Genomic DNA, 16,487 nt, shown 5'->3' with positions numbered 1-16,487 from the left:
TCACTGCTGGGACCTGGCAGGCTCAAGCAGGATGTGGACAAAAGACACACACATGCAGGGGACACAGGCCTGCATGGGACGAGCAGAGGATGGGAGGAAGCTGCCCACAGCTGCAGGGCTCCTGCTGCCGGGAGAGGACGCTCAAATGGTGAGGGCAGGGCCCAGAAGGGTATGGGATGCTGCCGGCGGGAGCAGCTCATAGGCTGCAGGGAGGGCGCCAACCCTCGCTCTCCCAAAACTACTCGCATGGCGTTATCCCTGAAACCCCCACCCCAGCAGGCAGTGTCTGCTGCCGCCCTGCACCAGCAACCCAGGCTCCCTGTAGGGACCAGCAGGCCCCGTGCGCCCAGAGGCCACTCCAGGACAGCAGCCACTCGGTTGTCATAGTGGCCCCTGGGCTCAGCTAGGCTGGGACACCTGTCCCTTCTCCTCTATAGAGCTGAACAGAGATTGTGGCTCCAGTGGGGACCCCATGCTGCTGCAGATGCCACTGCTGGCTGGGAGGGCCGTGGCTGGGAGGGCTGTAGCTGGGAGGGCAGTGGCTGGGAGGGCTGGGAGGGTTGTGAGGGTTGTGAGGGCCGTGGCTGGGAGGCCCTGACTGGGAGGGCCATGGCTGGGAGGGCTGGGAGGTTAGTGGCTGGGAGGGCTGTGGCTGGGAGGCGGGGAGGCCCCAGCTAGGAGGGCCATGGCAGGCACCTGGCTCGTACTGATACTCCCTGGATCCCGGTGGGTACACTGAGGTCTGCTGGGAGCTGGGGAGGCCCCCGTGCACATGGACACCCCACGCAGCACCCACCTGGCTGGTACACGCGCTCCACAGGTACACGCAGGTGCCCAGCCCCACGCTGAGCACGTTGAGGGACGACCAGTCCACCAGATTGAGGTAGAAGTCGTCCTGCAGCTCGGGCGCGTCCAGCACCTTGAAGGGGATCTTGGAGATCTTGCGGGTGGGTTTCCGTGGGGACCGGAGCAGCTTCTGGCTACAGAGGCAGCCACGTAGCATCCATCAGCCACGGCACTTGGGTCACCTCTTGCAAATGCACGGCAAGTATCTCCTCCCCTGCCAGCCCCAGGAGCCCAGTCCGGCCCCTCCAATCACCACTGCCACCATGTGATCCTAAACCCGGGGACAGCCCCACAGCCCTTCACCCTCAGATGTCTGGCTGCCCTGGGCTCTCTTCCACAGCTGTGCTGGCTCTGCTGCCCACACCTCCCCCAGGCAGCCCTTCCTGACTACCCTGCCCCCTGTCTGAGGCCAACACTGCCAGGCCGTGGTGTGCCCTCGGTGAGGGGGTCTCTGGGCCGCTGTAGGCCGGGCATACACTTCTATTACTGACCATGGCCTCATGAGGGGCTGGGCCCCCTCCACTCTAAGGACTCTGCGGGAGGACAGTCACAGCTCCAGGCCACTATGCCCTGGGAAGCCCCCTTCAGCCTCACCCACCAGGACCTGCAGGGACACAGCTGCTGAGGAAGCCAGGACCCACCTCTTGTTGCTGACGGGAGACAGGGAGTAGGGAGACACGTCGTTGCCATCATCGGGGCTGGAGCGCTTGGTGCTGAGAGAATACTGCGGAGCGGGGGACACACCAGCTGAGCACATGCCCAGGCCGCAGGACCCTCAGAGCCCCCCCAGCAGCCCACGCTCCTGGTACAGCTCATAGCCCTAAGGCAGGTGCTGGGACCCTGTGCGGAGCAGCTGTGAACAGAAAGGCGCCTTCCGGGCAGGGACTGTGGACCCCCTCCCCTTCCGCCCTCTCTCGAGGGACCCAAGCCAGGCTCTGTGTGGTCCTGCCTTCGGGATCCCGGATCATGTGGACAGAGCGGGGCCCTGTGGGAGGACCCAGTGCTGCCTCCCGCGGGCAGGACCCCCACTGGCTTGGGTGTTCGGGACCCCAGGTAGCATCGGTGTGGGGAGAAAAAGCCCAAGAGGCTGAGCCTGGATTCCTCCTGCACCCCCACTTCCCAGTTCACCTGCTGGGCCTCCAGCCTCAGATCCCAGAGCACCAGGGCCCCTGACCTGACTAAGGAGCAGGGTCAGGGCAGGGGGCTGAGCTGCGGCCAGGCCCGAGAACCAGGCTGGGGGAGGCTGAGCTGGTGCCCGGGAGGTGGGGGCTGGGGAGGCTGCCACTGGGAGCCAACTCCCAGGGGGGTGCCGCAGGCTCACCGTGAACAGACCCTTCTTCTCAGGTGTGGAAGGTTGCAGCCTGCGGTCCTCAGTCTGCGGGTCCTGCACCTTCTCGATGCCGGCGCCCAGCAGCTCATTCTTGAGCAGGGCGGAGTAGGCCAGGCCGTCTGTGGGCACCAAGCACAGTGAGGCGGGGCAAGGTGGGGTGGGGGCCTGCAGGGCAGATGGGCTGGGACCCTAACCTTTGCCGTTGTCTGAGGTGGCGTCCTTGGCTTTCCGGTTCTGACTGGGAGACTTCTCATTCTCCTGCAGGGAGGAGAGCAGAGAGGGAGGGGTCGAGGCACCCGCTTGTTCCTGGCCCTAGAGCAAGGAGGCTAGGAGGGGCCCTGGGCCTCCCGGGGGGGTCCCATCTCCTGCCCAGCCGGCCCCTCACATTGATCCTGTGGAAGTTCACACTCCAGTTGGCTCCGGCTCTGGAGGGGATGAAGCGGTCTCCATGCTTGCTGGGCGAGGACACTGGGGAGCTGGCAGGTGTCAGGGTCCGCCGCATCTCTGTGACCTGAAGGGCATCAGCGGAGGGCTTTCTCTCAGCACTGAGAGCCCCCCGAGAGCGCCCCCAGGCCAGCCTCTCTCAGCCTCTGGCCACTGAGCAAAGGGGGCTTTGATCTTGAAAACCCAAGGGGTGGGCCAGGCGTGGTGGCTCATGCCTGTAATCCCAGCACTTTTGAGAGGCTGAGGCGGGCGGATCACGAGGTCAGGAGATCGAGACCATCTGGCTAACACGGTGAAATCCCGTCTCTACTAAAAATACAAAAAATTAGCCGAGCGTGGTGGTGGGCACCAGTTGTAGTCCCAGCTACTCGGGAGGCTGAGGCAAGAGAATGGCATGAAACCGGGAGGCGGAGCTGGCAGTGAGCTGAGATTGCGCCACTGTGCTCCAGGCTGGGCGACACAGCGAGACTCTGTCTCAAAAAAAAAAACAAACAAACAAAAAGAAAACCCAAGGGGTGGAGCCACACAGTCACTCGTGGTCACTCATGGTCAGGGATTTATGTGCCAGAAGCCTCCGGGAGATGCCAGGCCCACGGGCAGGCTCAGCCTCCCAACGCTGCCAGGCAGGAGGATGGAGAGGGCAGGGCCACAGGATGGGGTGGAGTGGCAGGAATGGGGGCCACGGCGGAGGGGACAGAGCCAGGGAGCACGAGACCCCATCTGCCCTCCCAGCGCCGCACAGGTGCCACGCATTCACTGTTTCTAAATGATCACAGACGCAGGCCTGGATAGCACAAGACATGGAACAGCTATGCCCAGAACCACCTGGGAGTGCGGTCCCCTCATCCCCATTTCCTGCCGCCCACAACACCCGTCTAACCCTCCAACCCCATGTGACTGTCCCCACACCACCCACAACACCTGTCTAACCCTCCAACCCCATGTGACTGTCCCTGCACCGCCCACAACACCCGTCTAACCCTCCAACCCCATGTGACTGTCCCCGCACCACCCACAACACCCATCTAACCCTTCAACCCCATCTGACTGTCCCCGCACCGTCCTTTTTCTATGAGGGGTCTGTTATGAGCTGACCAGTGTCCCAAAAAGGATACTGTGAAGTCCTGAGCCCCGCTACCTGGGAATGGGACTCTGTTTGGACACGAGTTTCTTGCAGATGTGACTATACTCAAGAGGAAGCCATTAGGGTGGGCCCTGATTTGATGACAAGCATCCTCATTAAGAAGAGGAAAACATGGACACAGAGACTCAGGGAGATGGTTCCGGGATGGACGCAGAGGCCAGAGGGACATGGTCACAGCCACGGATAGCAGGAGCCCCCAGAAGCTGGGAGAGGCAGGAAGGGTCCTCCCCTGGAGCCTCGAGAGGAAGCGTGGCCCTGCCCACACTGTGACCTCTGACTCCGGCCCCCCAGGACTGGGAGAGGTTCTGCGAGTGCTGCGTGGGCCCCGTCTGCGGCCTCTCTGGTGGAACCCCAGGAAACACAGGCTTGCATAGGGTCATATTCCATCTGCTGTCACATCTCCCTGCCCCCAGCCCGTGACGCCGTCATGGCCCTGACACTTTGGAGGGTTCCAGGGCTGTCTCTCTGCAGCCTGGCGCTCTGTCTGGGTCTGAAGGTGGTTCTGTGTCATGAAGTCCAGGCTGTGCTGGGTGACTGCGGGGCAGAAGGGGTGTGTGGAGAGCTCTCCCAAACTGCCAATGCCCGCTCCTGCCCCGTCTCCTGTGCACACCCTGGCCTGGCTGCATCTGTGAGACTCGAAGTGCACTGGACGGAGGGTGCTGGGTCCTCGCACTGCGCCCCGCCCTCCCACACACTGCTGGGCCCGCAGGGACACAGGGTGCTCATGCTCCCACTGTCCTCCTGGCAGCCCCGAGAGTGCTCTGGAGGCCGAGGGCCGGCACTGGGGCTGCTCCTGCTGCTGGGCACCGTGGTGCCCAGACCCTCTCTGTGCACACAGATACCCCTGTATTTATGCCTCTCTCTCTCTGAAATCCCTGAGATCGCAAAGACCCCTCTAATTCCACACCACTTTTCTTCTGCAGTGGCCCTGTCCCTTTACCAGTGGGGACCCTGCTACATCATGCACGATCCTGGATCTGCCTCCCTGGCTCTGCCCTGTGGAGGCCGCACTGCACAGGGGGAGAAGGCGGCTGTGGTGGGCTCCAGCAAGTCCTGGGATCCAGGCTTTGGGGTCTAAAGCTGAACGAAGCCTTGAAGGTGAGCCTGCCCCAGGCCTAGCCCAATGCCTGGGCACAGAGGTTGCTGGCACTGAGGGAGCCGCGATGGGACAGCCCTTCCCCACAGGCCCATGCCCCTCAGACCCATCTATGCAGGCCAGCCCATGGGGGAGGGACTCGGGACAATGGCAACTTCGTCTTTGAGAATAATGGCTCGGGCGTCTGTCACAGAGCAGGGACTGGTGGCTGTCCAGGCTAAGCCTGATGCTATTCTGACCCAGGCTTCGTGTTGTGTAGACAGCAACAGGAGTCTGGCCCCTCAGCCCCCAGCAGGAGTGGGGTGGGGAGGCAGATGAGGGATGTGGCTGTCACACAGCAACCGCCAGCCCCAAGAGCCTGTGTGGCCAGTGGCCTGCCCAGAGCACAGGGCAAGGCAAACAGCTGGGCTGGGGAGGCAGGATGGAGCGCAAGGAAGGACAATGCCAGGGCCCCCCAAATCCCACAGGGTTCCGGATGCGCCTGGGCCTAGGAGACAGGAACGGGTCTCCCTAAAGGCTCTGCAGGCTACCCTGTGCCTCTGCCCATGCGGCCACCCCACTCCACCACTCCGGGCCTTTTGCCTCCTCGTCCATCCAAGCCCCGCTGGGCTCTGACTATGGCCCTGGGGGTGGCAGCAACCCTGACAGCCCAGGAGGCGGAGGCCCCATGTGACCTGGGGGACCGGGACCCGAGTGGTCCGTGGGGCTTTAGCGACAGTGGGGGCACCTGAGGCTGCTGGCCAGGGCAGAGGCAGCTAGGGTAGGGGGAGCCACAGTGGTGGGCGGGGCGGGGGCACTCACGCGTGGCATCGTGTTCTCATTCTGGATGACGATCTGGCGAAGCAGGCGCCGCTCATAGTCCTGGTCCATGGCGAGGCAGGGCTCGGCCTGCAGCAAGGTTAGCCTGCAGCGGGAAGGGCAGGAGAGGTCAGTGGGGCAGGGCTGGCTGCCCGGGGACCACGGGACTCGCCTGCATCTCCAGGCCCTGGGAGCCACAGTGACTGTGGGCTCCTCCAGCCAGCCCTAGCCTCATCCTAGGTGAGGCTCCTCCAACCCAGGCCTCAGCTGCTGCCCACAGACCCTCCTAGCCTGTATATCCCACACCCTGTTCTCCTGCCCGGGAAAGGGGCTTTCTGCCCTGGAGGCCCCAGGAGGGAGGCAGGGGCTGGGGAGAGGCCTGGAGGTCCGACAAGGACTCTTCCCTGAGCGTGGGCAGCCTCCATGTCCCGAGGAGCCACAGGGACCCACGCGCGGGTGCATCTGCAAGGGGGTTCAACAAGCCACACCAGCTCTAAGGCAGTGTCCAAGAGCTGGCCACGCACAGGCCCCGGGCTAGCCACGTGGGTCCAGGCCAAGGTAGACCAAGTCACGGCTCCAGGGTCATCAGCCTCCTGTGGACAAGCCACATCCGCACTCAGCTACAACCAAGGTAACATCCAGGGGCCCATGCAGAGCCCACACGGGACCAGGCTCAGCCAAACCAGGAAGGCCCCTCCAAGGGGGCGGCATTTATGTTGAGGCGTGAAGAAAAGTGGCAGTGAGGAGACCGGCAAAGAACATTCCAGAGCGAGATGCACAGCCCAAGGCAGGAAGGGGGTTTGCACGAGAACAAAGTGAAGGTCCGTGCAGGCCATGGAGATAGAAGGTAGCCTAGGAACAACACTCTTCCCACCAGGGCCAGCAAACCACTGCCCGAGGCCATGTGCAGGCTGCCCGTCTGTAAATACAGTGGTTCTTTTTGTAGACAGGGTCTCCCTCTGTCACCCAGGCTGTAGTGCCATGGCACAATCACGGATCACTGCAGCCTCAACCTCCTGGGCTCAAGTGTGGTGGCATGCCACCTGTGGTCCCAGCTACTTGGGAGGCTGAGGTAGGAGGATCGCCTGAGGCTGGGAGTTTGAGGCTGCAGTAAGCTATGATCATGCCACTACACTCCAGCCTGGGTGACAGAGCAAGACTCTGTCTCAAGAAAAAAAAAAAAAAAAAAAAAGTGAAAAAATTTACCTAAAGTTTACCATCTTGACCACGTTTAAGTGTGCAGTTCTGGCCGGGCGCGGTGCCTCACGCCTGTAATCCCAACAGTTCGGGAGGCCGAGGTGGGTGGATCACGAGGTCAGGAATTTGAGACCAGCCTGGCCAACGTGGTGAAACCCCGTCTCTACTAAAAATACAAAAATTAGCTGGGTGTGATGGCGCATGCCTGTAATCCCAGCTACTCAGGAGGCTGAGGCAGGAGGATCGCTTGAACCCGGGAGGTGAAGGTTGCAGTGAGCTGAGATCATGCCACTGCACTCCTGCCTGGGTGACAGAGCGGGACTCTGTCTCAAAAAAAAAAAAAAAAAAACAAAAAAACGTAAAACGTACAGTTCAGTGGCGTTAATCACATTCCCGTGGTTGTGCAGCCACCACCACGGTCATCTCTAGAACTTTCTCATCTTCCCACACTGAAACTCTGTCCCCATGGAACACTCACTCCCCATCCCTCTCCCCAGTCCCTGGTGATTTCTTTGGCAGGTAAGTTCCTCAATCGTTAAACACAGTCTCTGTCAGTGATGAAAGCTTTGTCCCGTTCTGCTATTGACGTTAAGTGATGATAAAGTTACGTCTAAGGAAGAGAAACCCACAGTTACCACATGACCGAGCACTTCCTAGATACACACCCAGGAGAAGGGGAAAGGCACAGGAACTGGTACACAAATGCTCACAGACGCACAATTCACAACAGCCAAAAGACGGCAAAATCCTACATACGCATCAACAAGTGAGGGACGAACCAGCGCAGCCTTCCACATGCCGGAACACGACCCAGCCGTGAAAAGGAGCAAGGCTCTGACCCAGGCCACAGCGTGGACACGCCCTGAGGACGTTGCACCCTGTGAGAGACACTAGACACAAAAGATCTGGGAGGGCCCTGGAGGAGGCTGACTCACAGAGACCAGAAGGGCGGAAGCGACACCTGCCTTTTTAGGAAGCAGACACCTGAGGCATGCACGGGCTTGCGTCACCAGGTAGGGACAGACCCATGCGGGTTTGGTACTGCTCCTGTCATCCTGAGCACCACTCTGTCCTGAGATACTGAGGCGGTCAGCCTGATTGCCACCTCCACAGCCCCAGGCGGCCTCTGACGAGCTCCCGGCCTGGGGTTGGAGATAGGATCAACCACATGGCTGTTTCTTCTGCAAGAGCCCGCAGGCAGCGCTGCCTGGGCCCGCAGTCACGGGACACATGTGGTCCACATGGGGCTGGTCAGGCTCTGAGGGACAGGAGTGTACAGCCCACACTCCTGTGGTAGTGGGTTTTCGTGGCTTATCTCATGTCCCCTCTGCAAGGCCTCATGGATGGGTGCCAGCGCCCGCCGCCTGTGCAGAGGACACGAAGGCAGAGTGCAGGGCGGCAATGCCCACGACCACATAGAAGGCCCAGGGTCCTCTACATGGCTCAGCCCAAAGCACAGGGTGGCCCACACGGCCACAGAGCAATGGCCAGCAGCTCTCCCTCCTTCCAGCCTGCCCCCTACTGGGGCCAGGTCACGTCACCAGCCTCTTCCCCACCCCCTTCTCCCTCGCCCAGACTGGCCTCTCCCCACCCACAGTCCCCACCAGTTCTCCACAGGGCACAGCCGCCTCCCACAGCCCCAAAGGCCCACGTGTCCCCACCACACCCGACCACTCCTGGGCCAGCACTGGCCATCCCAGGACAAGAAGAGGCCTAAGCATCTGTCCCCAGGGAAGACAGCCTCTGGGGGACAATTTCCCGAGCCTGGAACCAGAGGGGCTATAGAGACCTGAGCCCCAGGAAAGCTGTGGCTGTAGGGGGCCCCCCAGGACTGATTTGCAGATGAACAGGGAATCTACGCAGATCCTGCGCCCCAGGAGAGCTGTGGGTGTGGGGCCCCCAAGGACCAATTCGCAGATGAAGGGGCATCTACACAGATCCTCCAGCACTTACAGAAAGGAAACCGCGGAGCAGAGGCCACTGGCAAAGGCAGTACTGTGGCATGAAAACCCCACCCTGGGGACAGGGGCTCCTGGGGGGGTCTCTGTCGGAAATGCAGTGCTTGGTCCAGGCCGTGCAGAGGTGGTGCGTGCAGCCACAAAGGACGTCAGCCATGGCCATGGTTGGGGAGGACAGCTGGAAACATCGGCTTCACAGGCAGCATCGCCCAGACAGTAGCTTGTACCCCTTGGCACACCAAAAACCAGGCAGGACCTGAACACTGAGCTTCAGTGCAGGGGTGAGGGAGCCGCTGCTCAGACTCCAGGAGTCCCAGAGCCAAGCGGCGAGGAAATTGTTCAAGTCCAGCAAATCTGAGGCCAGAGGGAGGCCAGCCCTCCGCCCTCCTTGGGGTAGATCAGCCACCACCGTCGACTCCATGCAGGTCACCCAGCACTGGCGGCTTCACAAGCCCCATGCAGCCAGCAGGTGACTCACCACATAGACGCGGCTGCCGCAGGGCAGAGACGATCCGGACTGCTAGGGGCGTAGGGTCCTGACCCCAGGACCTGTGCCTAGGCCACCTTGCAGGGCAGCAGGGACTCTGCAGGTGTGACTGAATGTTTCAGAGGGTAGCAGGTGTGGACAGGGCTTCCCAAGACACTTACGCTCCCCACGGTCCTTGGAGGCCCTCTCTCTGCCCAGCCCTGCGCAGGGTGCCCTGCCCTCTCTCTTTCCTCTCTGTGCCCCCATGGCCCCGACTTCTGACAGCCCCATCCTGTGTTGGATGTGGTGGCGAGGGTCATTCATTGTCCAGCACACATGAACGGAGCCCTCCCAACGAGAGGGCCACAGCCCCACCCACCCACTGGAGTGAGCTCCCTACTGGAGGGGGCAGTGGGAGAAAATCAAGCTGGTGGAGAAGCATTCCAGGTGGTGGCATGTGCTGCCAGGAAACACTTTTTTTTATGGAGACAGGGTCTCTAGCTCTGTCACCCAGGCTGGAATGCAGTAGTTTGATCATAGCTCACTGCAGCCTCCACCTCCTGGGCTCCAGCTATCTTCCTACCTCAGCCTTCCAAGTAGCTAGGACGAGAGACATGCACCACCATGCCTGTTAAAGGAAGTACATTTGTAAAAGTGGCCCCCAACAACCAGCTGCCAAAGTAAAAGCAAGATGGACAACGGCACCAGCAGACTCCAAATCCCAGCACAGGACAGTCTCCCCAAGACCTGGCACCTTGCAGAGGGACCCATGGGCACGGGAGCGCAGGCACAAGCGGAACGGCTCCAGGACTGCATTCCATGCCAGCACCGCCCCTGCTCCAGATCTGACTTTGCGGGTGAGGCCCAGCCCTTCTCGTGTCCTGGTGGGAGCCTCTCTGGCTTCTGTACCTTCAGCACCCTTGGCCAGGCCTTCTCCAACAACGGAAAAACCTTGTAATACAAATCTTACTCATTAAAGAACTTAGCTCCCAGGCACAGCAGGAGGATACCAGGAGTTTGAGATCAGCCAACATGGCGAGACCCTGTTTCTACAAAAAATACAAACATAGGCACTGTGGGGGGCTGAGGTGGACGGACCACCTGAGCTCAGGAGTTCGAGACCAGCCTGACCAACATGGTGCAACCTCGTCTCTACTAAAAAATAAAAATGAGCTGGGCATGGTGGCATATGCTTGTAATCCCAGCTACTTCGGAGGCTGAGGCAGGTGAATCGCTTGAACCTGGAAGGCGGAGGTTGCAGTGAGCAGAGATCGCGCCACTGCACTCCAGCCTGGGTGACAGAGTGAGACTCTGTCTCAAAAAAAAACAAAAAAAAAAACAAAAAAAAAAACAGTTAGTTGGGTGTGGTGGCATACATCTGTAGTCCCAGGACTCAGGAGGCTGAGGTGGAGGCTACAGTGAGCTGAGATTGCACCATTGCACTCCAGCCTGGACAACAGAGCAAGACACTGTCTCGGAAAGAAAAAAAAGAACTTAGTTTAGTTACAAATCACAGCATTTCAGATGACCCTTTTTTGTTTATTTTGTTTCACACAGAGACCTTGGTGATGCAGTTCATTTCCAGAGACCTAAGTGTGGACAAACAGGAGCGCCTTGGAGTTTTTATCTTTTTAAAATTTTTATTCAGTTATTTTTCTGAGATGGAGTCTCACTCTTTTTGCCCAGGCTGGAGTGCAGTAGTGCAATCTCGGCACACTGCAACCTCTGCCTCCCAGGTTCAAGCAATTCTCCTGCCTCAGCTTCTCAAGTAGCTGGGATTACAGGCACTTGCCACCACACCCAGCTATTTTTTTGTATTTTTAGTAGAGAGGGGGTTTCACCATGCTGGTCAGGCTAGTCTTGAACTCCTGACCTCAGGTGATCCACCCACCTCAGCCTCCCAAAGTGCTGGGATTACAGGTGTGAGCCACAGCGCCTGGCCAGGATTTTTATTTTTGAGACTGGGTCTCACTCTGTCACCCAGGCTGGAGAGCAGTGGTGCAATTATGGCTTACTGCAGCCTTTGCCTCCTAGGCTCAAGTGATCCTCCCGCCTCAGCCTCTGGAGGAGCTGGGATCACAGGCGTACTCCACCAGACCCAGCCACTTTTTGTATTTTTTGTAGAGATGGAGGCTTCCCATGTTGCCCAGGCTGGTCTCAAACTTCTGGGCTCAAGCGATCTGCCTGCCTCAGCCTCCCAGAGTGCTGGGGTTACAGGTGTGAGCCACCGCGCTCAGCTGGCATTTTTCCAGAATGAGAAAATGTAAACAAGTGTGACTGGCAGCAGTGGCGGTAACCGCATGCACTGAGGCACATGCTGGCAGAGTCTGGTTGTGATTGGCTAAATATCATCCCCCACCTTCCCCAGAACACTGATGCTACCCTGAAGTCAGCACTGAAAGCAAATACACAGGGCGCCAGCTGCAGCTGCACACGGCCCCTGGCACGCATCGCTGCGCAGCAGCACATGGCTGCACCTGAGAAGCCCTCCGGGTTAACAGAGACGCTGTGGGCCAATGACGCAAACGTTGCCAGGCGGGCGGCAGCTGTCAGTCTACTGGCCGCACAACTCACTCACGCTGCCCAAGGCTGGTGGGCAAAACCACAGGGCCCAGGCCTGCCCAGCAGCCTGAGACCCAGCTCCTGTCTGTCCCTGCAGTGAGGGCAGGGGTACACAAGGCAGGTGTGCAGACTGTCTTCCCACCTCCGAGATCTGGAGGGTCCTGTGTCCCGGGCCTGGGGCCTCCCGGGGCACCTCACCCGGACACTTGCCCAGTGCTGCTAGCGGCGCTCAGCTCAGCTCCGGGACCCCCAGCGACCCCTCTAAGCCCCTCACTCAGCTGTGCTGCAGGAAGAACAAAATCCAGGAGCCATAAGAGACATGGCTGTGGAATTCAACACCGGGAAAACTGGGAGTCCGCAGGGCAGACACACCACCAACACAGTTAAAAAACAGATGACAAACTGGGGGAAGCACCTGCCATCCACAGGACAGCCCAAAGTAGCAAAGGACACCAACAAACCGCACAGGGAAAGGACCAGTCCTCCCTCACAGTCGGGAGCTGCCAGTCCAACTGAGGACACCACCCTCCCGCCTGTCAGACGGGGGAGGCCGCGGGCTGGGGGACTCGGCCTCACCATCCCAGGCGTGGGGAGAGACAGCCACACGCACTCATGGTTGGCAGAAGCTGCAAACTGCTACGGCTTCAAAGGAAGGCAATTTGGCAACTGCTTCCAAAATTTAAAAAATGCACATCCTCTGTGATGCAGTATTTCTACTTCTAAGAATTTATCCTTAGAAACTCCGTGTACGTGTGTGCAGAGATGGAGTCACTGCAGCAGCTTGTCAGAATGGAAGATGCAAAAGGCCACCAGACAGGGGGCGGAAGAGGCTGTGAGACCCACTGCACAGAAAAATGGCCATGCAGAGCACACTGCTCCCAGAAGGTTCGAAAAGCGGCTGGTCATGGGGTGGGTGGGGAGAGGATGGAGAGGACGGAGATTGGGGAGAAAAGAAGCCTTATTTCTCCTGGCACCTCATTTTGTACTTCTTGAATTCTTTATTTTTTTTTTTAGAGACGGAGTCTGGCTTGTCACCCAGGCTGGACTGCAGTGGCGCGATCTCTGCTCACTGCAAGCTCTGCCTCCTGGTTCATGCCATTCTCCTGCCTCAGCTTCCCGAGTAGCTGGGACTACAGGCGCCCGTCACCATACCCGGCTAATTTTTTGTATTTTTAGTAGAGACAAGGTTTCACAGTGTTAGCCAGGATGGTCTCAATCTCCTGACCTCGTGATCCGCCCGCCTCGGCCTCCCAAAGTGCTGGGATTACAAGCGTGAGCCACCACGCCCGGCCTGTACTTCTAGAATTCTGTATCATGTGAACTGTGAGGTATTCAAAAAAATAAACCACGGGCAGAGATGGGCCAGGCGGGCTCCGGGTGAGACCGGGCACCACCACATTCTCACTCCTTTGCTGGATGCTCAGAAGGTTTCATCGTAAAGGGTTAGAGGAGAGAAATCAGGATCTTAAGTTGCTGTTAAGTAATTCCTGGGCACAGACAACGTGTGTGGCCGTGTGGAAAGGCTCAGACCGGATCGAGGGAGTTTAGCAGCAACCTGGACCCTCGCTGCAAATCAGCAGTGAATCAGTGAATGACTTGTGCTCCGCCAGTCCCTGGCCCAGGGGTGCCTGGTGGGGATGCTGCTGTGGCTCTGTCTGTGTGGCCGACACCTGCAGCTTGGTTGCCCTGGTCTGGGTGGTGGACCCGGGCCCTGGGCCACCGGGTTTCCTGCTGCCCCATCCCCTTGGCAGGGCACTGCCCGGTGGGTCCTGCAAACCCACTGGACCAGCTCATAGGGAAGGTCCACCTTTCACCCTCTGGGCCCCAGAATGAAGAGCCAGGAGGCCCCCTTCTGCCACTGCCCCAGGCAAGCCTTCAGTCTCCGAGCTTCTTCCTGTTCCCCTGGGAAATGGGCATGACCCAGTCACCTGACAAAACAGTGACAGGGCCCCTGTACAGAGGAAGACACCCTGGGATAAATACATGGAAAAAAATGGAGTCGGCCCCTGCTCACACCAGACACCAGAATAAGCCTCCGACGGGGCAGATAGCACAAACCAGGGGGACCCCAGGTCCTGAGACTCACTTCCTCTCTCCCTCCCACTCAGGGTGTGGATTTCAACGTGTGCAGCCTCCTGGGACCTCAGCAGGGCAGAGGATCATGGGACACAGAGTCTCTTGGGGGTCCACGGAATCCCATAACCCAGGGGGTCTTAACCAGGGTGATTCTGCCCCCAGGGTACGATATATGGTGATGTCTGGGGACATCTGTGGTTGTCATGACTGGGGGTACCCCTGGCGTGGAGTGGGTGGAGGCCAGGGATGCTGCTCAGCACCCTGCAGTGCCCAGAATGGCCCCACTCCAGAGAACGATCCGGCCCCAATGTCCACAGGATGCAGGGGCAGAGACCCTTGCTCTAGGGCAAAACCAGGGAAGTGACTTGAATGAGCGAGACCTGGAGAGTGTGGCCAGGCACCCCCAGCCCCATCCCCACTGCACCAGTGGGGAGAGGAGGAAAGGGAGCCGATGAGGCACTGTTTGTGGGGGCCAATGACACGGCACGATTTGTCTCTAGGCTCGACTTTGAGGTGTCCTGAGTGGGGACGCAAAGCGTGAGGGGCTGTCTGCCATGTAGACAGGGCCTGGGAACAGCACCGGTGCAAAGCCCCCAAGGTCTCACCCGGTGCTGGGTCTTCCTCAGGAACACAGCACTCTGGTTCCTGGAGGCCCAGCCAAGCTTCTAGTCCTGCAAGGCCTTGCTTGGCTGGAAAAACTGGTCCCCACTGTTTTCATATTTTTTTTCAGGCTCTTTATCGGACAAAAGGAATTGAAACATCCCAATGACGGATCTTTTATGACTCATGTGTTGAGGCTATGGTCTGGATGTGCCACCTATGGTATACACCAGGGTGTCCCCCAACCCCGGCCCTGTGGACACTGGGGCAGGACCACCTTGGGTAAGGGTAACTCCAGCCTGCAGGTGAGGCGGCACTTGCTACCCACAGGGGACATGGAGCAGGTAAGGGAGGAGGGAACACCGACCAGAGCTTCATGGGTGCCACCACATCCCGTGCGGGCTCCTGGCCCAGGGGCAGAGCATCGGAACACACGTGGGGCTAGGAAAGAGGCAAATCTTGCCCGTGCCCACCGGCTGGCACAGCTGGAAGCACTCAGTGTGCTTGACCGAATGTCCTCGGGACAGCAGGCGGGCAGGCGCCATCGCATCTTGGGGCCTGGGACAGCACCCTCTGCTCAAGGTCCCCATGCAGTTGGTGAGGGCAGAGCTGGGACGTGAATCCAGCCAGTCTGGGCCTGGCTCTATGCCCACCCCCTGGACCTTGTCCCAGGAGGCAAGGTGTCCTAGACTCAGTACTCGGCCCGGCCCTGCCCACGGGGAAGCTGCAAGGCACTGCCTTCTGCTGGAGTCTCCGCAGAGTGGTTCCAGCAGGAGGCCTCCAACTAAGGATCACTGGATGGTGGTGACAGAGCTCGGGGGTGGGCCAGGACACAGCCCCTCACAGGTCCCGACCCCTGCAAAGTTGCTGGATGGCGGTGACAGAGCCAGGGGGTGGGGTGGCTAACAGCCCTCACAGGTCCCAACGCCTGCAAAGTTGCAAAGTGCTCCTGCCTGAGGGGTCCCAGGTGCCCCCAGACCACCTGTGAGGCCCTGGCCCAGCTGCCCTCCCAGGGAGCCCCCTCCTCGTGTGAAAGGCAAGGGACTGCACTCGGTGCCTGGGCGTGATGTCTAGCCATCCTCTACGGGGCTGGAGAGAAGCACCAGATAAGAAAGACCCCCCACAGAAAAATGGGGGGTCACACAGCTATCCGCTGTCGCTCTCACTGGATCTGGGAGTTTCTGGGGGGGGGGGGTTTGCCTCCTACCCTGCGCCCAGGAGTGTCCTTTATGAAATACGGCTTCACAAGCGTCACCTCATCCCACTAATCTCATTCCCAGCTGCTCCTCAGAAGGGGACTCTAGATGGCTCTCTCGGGTCACATTTGGATGCCCTTGGTGTCATGATGCGATTAAGGGGGCAGTCGTGCCAGCCGCATAGATGGCCTTGTCAGAGCACGTGAGCCCCCCACCAGCACCACGCCACCCAGCACACGCGGCCCTTGGCCCTGCAACTCCAGGGACCCAAGGCGGGTGAAGCACCCAGACACCCTTATTGCCAGCCCTCCTTGTGCCCTCCCATGAAAGCAAACCAAGTCCCATGAAAAGGTTCTAGCAGGGTCCATCAGAAAGAGTGTGGGCTTTCCACGGGATCAGCCCAGGCTTTGAGTACCAGCTTCGACCCTTCCTGGCCACGAAGCTTTGGGCAGCTTCACCTCTTGGGACATCAGTCTCTTCATCAGTTAAGCAGGGATAACACTGCCTGCCTGGGAAGCTGTGAAATCAGGCATGAGGTCTACGAGGCAGCAGGCACCCGGCATGACCCAGAGAAGGTGCTTAGTGAGAGCTGGCTGGGCCCAGGACTCATGACAGGTGCATGTAGGGCCCCGGAGGTGCTCAGTGGATGCTGGCTGGGCCCGGAGCTGATGACAGGGGTACGCAGGTCCCCAGACTGCTCCCTGCTTCTTCATCCTTGGGCATGGCGGTGCCTTGGCAGCCAGGATGCTGCCCCAGTGACCTCCTGTCCAAAGA

At 59.6% G+C, this 16,487-nt stretch overlaps 1 protein-coding gene and 1 non-coding gene across 3 annotated transcripts in view; one reads left to right on the top strand and one right to left on the bottom strand.

Moving 5' to 3' along the window:
* FZR1 (fizzy and cell division cycle 20 related 1) overlaps window positions 1-16,487 on the bottom strand; it is a 31,197-nt gene that overhangs the window by 8,852 nt on the left and 5,858 nt on the right. For both annotated transcript variants that reach the window (XM_055247489.2, XM_055247490.2), the window contains exons 2-7: window positions 5,662-5,764; window positions 2,562-2,687; window positions 2,371-2,434; window positions 2,168-2,295; window positions 1,488-1,570; window positions 797-980 (exon numbers count right to left, since the gene is read on the bottom strand). In XM_055247489.2, the coding sequence (XP_055103464.1) occupies window positions 797-980; window positions 1,488-1,570; window positions 2,168-2,295; window positions 2,371-2,434; window positions 2,562-2,687; window positions 5,662-5,730 (654 nt within the window). In that variant the 5' untranslated portion in view covers window positions 5,731-5,764. The remainder of the gene's footprint in view (window positions 1-796; window positions 981-1,487; window positions 1,571-2,167; window positions 2,296-2,370; window positions 2,435-2,561; window positions 2,688-5,661; window positions 5,765-16,487) is intronic.
* Window positions 7,405-7,473, top strand: LOC129467140 (small nucleolar RNA SNORD38). The gene has a single exon (XR_008652273.1). It is a non-coding gene; the product is annotated as a small nucleolar RNA SNORD38 (small nucleolar RNA).

Source organism: Symphalangus syndactylus, chromosome 17 (assembly GCF_028878055.3).
Source record: "Symphalangus syndactylus isolate Jambi chromosome 17, NHGRI_mSymSyn1-v2.1_pri, whole genome shotgun sequence".
Classification (NCBI taxonomy): Eukaryota; Metazoa; Chordata; class Mammalia; order Primates; family Hylobatidae; genus Symphalangus; species Symphalangus syndactylus.
This window is presented reverse-complemented; position numbering and strand designations above follow the sequence as displayed.